This window comes from Oncorhynchus kisutch, linkage group LG18, assembly GCF_002021735.2.
Source record: "Oncorhynchus kisutch isolate 150728-3 linkage group LG18, Okis_V2, whole genome shotgun sequence".
Classification (NCBI taxonomy): Eukaryota; Metazoa; Chordata; class Actinopteri; order Salmoniformes; family Salmonidae; genus Oncorhynchus; species Oncorhynchus kisutch.
In genome coordinates, this window is record NC_034191.2 from 40,158,376 (window position 1) to 40,165,284 (window position 6,909).

Sequence of the window (6,909 nt, forward strand, 5' to 3'; positions counted from 1 at the left end):
CTTGGACGATATTCAAATGCCCTTATGGGGCGGGACCTTACCTGCGTTTTTAAGAAGGCACGTCCAACTTTTACTGTACTTGCCCATAGCACATTGACTCACACGGATCGGGGGTTGCACCGGAGCATTCTGCGGACTTCATACGGATCTAGCGTTCCCCAAAAAGAACGTCAGCTTAATATAAATAACCTGTTACTCTTGATTATGAAACGATGGATGATTGATAAATCAACGAATAAATATTGACATTTAACTGAAGACCTACTCATAGACCGAAGAAGCATTGTTTTTTTTGTTTTTTTATTCTAGCCTTCTATCTAGTCAGTGGAACTCTTTCGTTATCTTGGATTTAAATTGTACTATTTTTGCCGGTGTCTTGAATTTTTCGCTTGACTCAAAGCGATTATAAAGTCAAACAAGGTTTTTCAGTCTCATTCGCTCAAATATAGTTTCTTACTATAAAAAGTTGTATTTGGGATGTTGAGCTCGGTGAAGATGGAGTCTCATGAACTGCCAGAGTGGAATGCCTTCTACAGCGAAGCCAGTGAGGTAAAAAAAAAAAATCTATATAAGTTTACCATATGGGCTATGTGTGTGTGGATGCTGGATATATGTTTATTTAAAGTTTATTCTAGAGTTTCTTAAAAGTTATTGAATCGAAAGCTCAGTATTTTACGAACACAACTGGCTTTATTTTTATATTTTTCAATCCATTTTCACGTGTGGCTGCAATTTCTTATCTTTAATATAGTAATGTTAGAATTTTACAATTCAACATACAACACTGATGTGATATACTTTGGCTCAATTTGTCTATTGTGTGACCTGTTGAAATTGTAAATGTGACATTTAGAAGCCTGTTTACATAAAATCTATCATCTTTTTTTTTGCAATTCCCTAGTCTGTTTACTAACACGTATTGGCCAAACTATTTAAATATGCAAATTATGAATGTTAAAGCATCTCGGAAATTAAATTAGCAGTTAATTTTGTACCTCCGAAAGTTTAAATAAGCTATACATTTCCTCAAGAAATTCGCGATGAAATGAAAGGCAACTGAAATCCTGTCTTTAATCAACATTATATGCTCTCAAATAAATATTAGGTTACATAGATGATTGTGTATTTTACGGCACTGTGATCCTTTTTTTACGCGTATTATATCACCGATAGCCTATGGTCAGATATTTTGGAACGTTTCATTAAAAGTTTGTTTTATTTGATGTGGTTTTGTAGTACTTAGTAATAGGATAACTACGAAATGAAAGGGAACGAATCCAGGACGCGCATTTTCAGTTTATTATTTTGAGTCGTATTTTTTTCTCTCCCCATTTTCAGGTTTATCAATGCTTTGTGAAATCAATGCCCCTTTCTCAGCAGTTGTATCATTGTCCGTTTATGCTTTCCATTAGTACAGGCTTTTGGACACAAAAATACAATTACATTATTTGTTGTCTAAACCTATATATCTATATATTTTTGTTTCCAAATGACTAAATCAACTCTTTTCTGTTTTGTTTTCAGATGTATTCCTCTCCCAGTGTCATGAATTCAATGAGCTCAATGAGCACCATCAACAGCTACATCAACCTGAACCCAGCTTGTTCTCCAGCCACCATGAACATGGGCTATGGCAGCTCTGGGCTCAACAGTCAACTGGCCTCCATGGGCGGAGGGGCCAACCATATGAACATGTCCCCGGTGACTTCATCCCTCAACCCCAACTCTCTCTCCCAGCTGGGCTCCCCAGCCCCTTCCCTGGGCTCCCTCTCCCACTATCAGAACATGGGCCAGCCCATGAGCCAGTTGAGCTACCCCTCTCCCACCTCCCTCAACCGGGCCAAGGAGGTGCCCAAGCCATACCGCCGCTCACTGACCCACGCCAAGCCACCATACTCCTATATCTCCCTCATCACCATGGCCATCCAGCAATCCGGCAGCAAGATGCTCACCCTCAACGAGATCTACCAGTGGATCATGGACCTGTTCCCCTACTACCGCGAGAACCAACAGCGCTGGCAGAACTCCATCCGCCACTCGCTGTCCTTCAACGACTGCTTCGTCAAGGTGGCCCGCTCGCCCGACAAGCCCGGCAAGGGCTCCTACTGGGCCCTGCACCCCAACTCAGGCAACATGTTTGAGAACGGCTGCTACCTGCGCCGCCAGAAGCGCTTCAAGATCGATCAAGAGAAGGCTGCGAAGAAGTCTGGCAAGGCCCAGGAGGGAGGCTCGGGGAAGGGGAGCCATGGAGACAGCCTGATGGAGGAGCACAGCCCAGCGGGGGGCTCGGAGGGGGCTGACTCGGCCCACTCTGACAACTCCCACCCTGGTTCCTCCTCAGAGGAGCAGCAGCAGAGGAGCATGGTCCAGCTGGACTGCGCCCCACAGCCCCAGTCCCACGTCCAGAGCACCCCGGTGGAAATCCCCTCCTCCGTGCCCTCCTCCATCTCCCCCTCCGTCCCTCTCCTCCACTCCCAGATCATGGGAGGCAGCCCCCACCTCCTTCCCAGCACCATGCATAATCTGGACCTGCAGAATGACCCTCTCAAGGCCATGGATCCCCACTACAACTTCAATCACCCCTTCTCCATCACCAACCTCATGTCCAATGAGCAGAAGATGGATCTGAAGACGTACCAGGACCAGGTGATGGCCTACAATTGCTACGCCTCCTCCTCTCCGATAGCAGCCAAGCAGATCTACGACAGCGCGGGACCCTCGGCCATGGACTCTGGGGCCTACTACCAAACCCTCTACAGCCGGTCGGTCCTCAATGCCTCCTAACATGGAGGCCTTCTGGACCACAGCCAAGTGGTGCTGACAAGGACTTTTAGCAGCCTTGAAATCCCAAAATGTAAGATGGCTGCCATTGAAGGGCTACTCAATAGGGACCAAAGAACATTTAGCAGTGCTGATACACAGTTCAAAAGGGGAACCCTGCAGTTACATGAAGTCGAAGACAAAGGTAAAACCCAGTGCTGGATTGACACCTATTCATCAGAAGGTCTTTAAAACTGATACATTCATAAATTCACACAGAAGTCATGTCTCCCCTTTGCCATTGTTTTGCTTTTCTCTTTTTTTTTTGACTACTTCAAACTGGGTTTTGGTTTGTTCAACAGACAAGCAGGACTACTTGTGTACTTGGGTTGTACACATTGTAAATAGATGGAGTGGGGGAAAGGAGTTGTGCATTTATTTATGAAGGGAAGAAAATTAATATATCTTGTACAGTGCTGTATTGACAAGTTACAAAACAAATGTGACATGAAACAATTTGAGGGATTGTGGGAGTGAGAAAAGGTTCAGGTTACTGCTTCGAGGCAGTTGTTACTGCATTACAGGGAATTCTTGTTGTGTTTTACAACATATTGCTTCATTCCCATTTTTAATATGCTGTTTTAATCTCTTCAAATACCCATCCATAAACACAAATGTAGCTGCCACGGTTAATTTTTTACAAGAGGTGGAAGGCTGTTGTTTTTACTGATAAGAGAGCCATTTCTTGTATTCTTTTACCAGGTATCCTTTTAAAGAAAAAAGATGGCGTCTGTTTAAAAATGGACGAAACTGTGGTAAATCTAATTTCAGCTTTGTTTGTCTGTTTTTTAAAACATTTTCAGAGACTCCTTTTATTATCAATAATGAGAGCCTGCTGTTCCCCAGCTCTTCATGGCATAGGATATTTTGGAATTGCTTCACATTATATTACACAACATACCAAGGGTTAGGAGGGAGAGGAGCTATGGTATGTCCGTTACTAAGATAGGAGTTGAATGGAAATGCACTAATAGGACCATTTACATACAGTACTTTGCACGAGATTTCCCACCATTTTACACAGCTGGGGAGGCCCAGTGTGTGTTACAACAATGGTATATAATAACCCCCTTTTTTTTAACTGCAAATGGCAAACTAGAATTGGATCACTGTAACAATGTCAATGCAACATAGAGCTTTATGTCGCAACCCTCATCCTCAAAGTGCCTTTCAATGTGTTTTGATAATGGAGGACCGATAACTGAATTTTCACTGAAGGAACACTTTTCCAAAGATAAACCATGAGTTTCAGGTCAGAAATGCTGTTTTTTTTATTTCTTGTATTTTAGTTTCAAAAATACTATTTAAACAATTTTGCTTTTCAGACTTATATATTGTATATATTGTCAGGTTGTTGTTTATGGTTTGAATGTTGTGATTTGAACTATTCATGTTTTTCTTATTAAAAAGCTAAACTTTGGGGGAGAAACACGATTGTTGCCTGTTCCGTTGAAATAAATATATACATGAAATTATCTATAGACTTGATGAAATGGGTGTATATGTTATTTGACAAAATCCTTATATGTCATTTCCATGTTCATTTTGTTTATATTTACAATTGGATGGTAACACAGAGGCTCTGTGATGTAGGTCTTGCTGCAGGATGGACAGGTTCAGCTGAATTGTATAGGGTTGTTGAAACAGCTCCCTACCAAATGACTCTTGTATGTGACTTTTGGGTGGGTTAGACTAAACAGTGTTGAACTCACGCTGGCCCTCTGGCCCCAACACAAACTGGGCCAGGCTTCTAGACACTACTTTACTGTGATGGCCAGTGAATCATCTCACAGTGTTTTAATTGGGATCGGGTGCCTTCACATTTGAACAAAAAGTATAATTCTAGTCATTAAAAATACTCTAACTGCAGTTTGCTCTGTCCTGCTGTTTCAGGACATCCTAGTTTTACTGCAAATACTCCTAACTCATGAACTTCCCTCTATGTATTTGGACAGTGAAGCAATTTTTTTTTTTTAAATTAGTCTCTATATTTCAGCATTTTAGATTTGAGATAGAACGTTTCGTGTTAGGTGACAGTACAGTATGTCAGCTTTTAATTGAAGGTATTTTCATACTTATCTGTTTTACAAGATAGAAATGAAAGCGTTTTAGTGTACGTTTAGTATTTGGTCCCATATTCATTGCACACAATGACTGCATCAAGCTTGTGAGATGCGTTTGCAGTTTGTTTTGGTTGTGTATCGGATTATGTTTTGCCCAATTAATAACATGGGAGTCAATGAGATGTAGATGTTAAAAATGATACTAACCATTCAAGCTAGAAACACCAAAACAACTTCAGGAAGATAGAATCACTTCATGGATTCATATTATTATATTAGATTTGCAACTTCAAAACATCGAGTCTAGTGTAAATTATGTTGCTTCTGTTCAGATTTTTTAAATATTATTTATAATTTAGAAATGACAACCATTAAATATTTGCATAATTAACATGGGAGTCAAGGGTGACCATGAGAGCTAGATATTCAAAGTGCCACTGCTTTCTTAACCATTCATGCTAGAAACACCAAACCAACTTTGGGATGATTGAAACACCACGACATGACTTAATTACAGTAAACCTTAACATTTGCATACATGGAAAGTATTTTACAATGATTACACATCACACCATATTAAAGTGGCAAATAGCCTACGTATAATGATACTGAAGATAGGTCATGTACTGTAAGATAAGACACTCAACAGAACAGACTATTCCGACTTACAATAAACCTAGACTTTATTCGATTATATGAATTTGCTTGAGTTTGCATTGGTTGGACAAATTCCAGAAAGGTTGGAATTGAGAATAAGATGATACATACATAAATACATGTTTTTTCTTAGAAACGACATTCCTTCAAGTGACCAGTCTTTGTGATGTAGCTCTTTAGTTCTTTAAAAAGTATCATTCATGTTATGTATCAGTCAACTGAGCTCTTTGTCATTGTCTGTGTCGTTCATGGATAGGTTATAATGGCATGTTATTCACTTTTTACAAGAAGAAGTCATCCAGGCAGAGGAGAACTTTATGTTGAGTTTTAGTAGAGACCAGCATTCCATTGACAGTAGGACAGCCTTCCACAGCCTTCTTGCTCAACACTGCTCTGTGTTTCCGGAGTTGTCACGTAGGGGTGCAAAACCATTCTCCAGTGTCACGTCGCACTGAGGGAGTCTTTGAAGCTGACCGTAGATCCCACAAAAACACACACACACACACACACACACACACACACACACACACACACACACACACACACACACACACACACACACACACACACACACACACACACACACACACACACACACACACACACACACACACACACACACACACACACACACACACACACACACACACACACACACACACACACACACACACACACACACACACACACACACACACACACACACACACACACACTGGCCTGAATCTTTTAATAGGAATCTATGGCCGTTCGTCACCTTCCACACAACATGGTGCAGTTGGTTTGATAAGATAGGCCAGTATTTAGCTGATATGGTAGCCACAGCTACACAAATGTGCATTGGGAACAAGGGACAGAGTCCTGCCCAGTTATGACTAACCTGGGACAAAATGTCACCCCCATATATTAGCTGTGATTTGTCTTGTACTCTGTTGTGAACCATGATAACCCCATTCAAACACTTCTCAGATAGTTGTATGAACAGAGCACTATTGATGATCAGAATCAGTTCACTTTTGACAACAGCATAATGAGACAAAAATGTTAGCCACAATTTGAGACATTTTTGCCAATTCAACCAACTACAGTCATGTCGCTGAAGTAAGATGAAATAGCAAGTCCATTATTTTGACCCAATCCAGTTTAACCCAGAGGGTCTAGTTTTGCAAAGTATCTCAAAATGTCCTCCTCAAGAGCAACTCCACTGTCGTTTCTCTTGTTTAACGTTTCGCCTAAGGCACAGGAACAGGTGACAGCAATTTGTGCTCTTGTCAGGAGCGCACAGGGGGAAAACACAATGCAACACTTTTTGGATGTTCTGTGCGCTGACAGAAAGAACACATTAATAATGGCTTCCGGCGAGCAGGTT

General features: G+C 41.2%; 1 protein-coding gene across 1 annotated transcript; it reads left to right on the top strand.

Annotated features, from left to right (window-relative positions):
- The first annotated feature begins 66 nt into the window (after positions 1 to 66).
- LOC109908914 (forkhead box protein A2-like) lies at positions 67 to 4,297 on the top strand. Its single transcript, XM_020507703.2, has 2 exons — positions 67 to 549; positions 1,525 to 4,297. The coding sequence occupies exons 1-2, from the start codon at positions 478 to 480 to the stop codon at positions 2,782 to 2,784; spliced, it is 1,332 nt and encodes a 443-aa protein (XP_020363292.1). The 5' UTR covers positions 67 to 477; the 3' UTR covers positions 2,785 to 4,297.
- Positions 4,298 to 6,909: the final 2,612 nt, after the last annotated feature.

Excerpts from the sequence above, each read along its gene's own strand:
- LOC109908914 (XM_020507703.2), top strand. The coding sequence starts at position 478 with ATGTTGAGCTCGGTGAAGATGGAGTCTCATGAACTGCCAGAGTGGAAT. Across the intron at positions 550-1,524 it reads TCTACAGCGAAGCCAGTGAG|ATGTATTCCTCTCCCAGTGT; the intron begins GTAAAAAAAAAA and ends TTTTGTTTTCAG.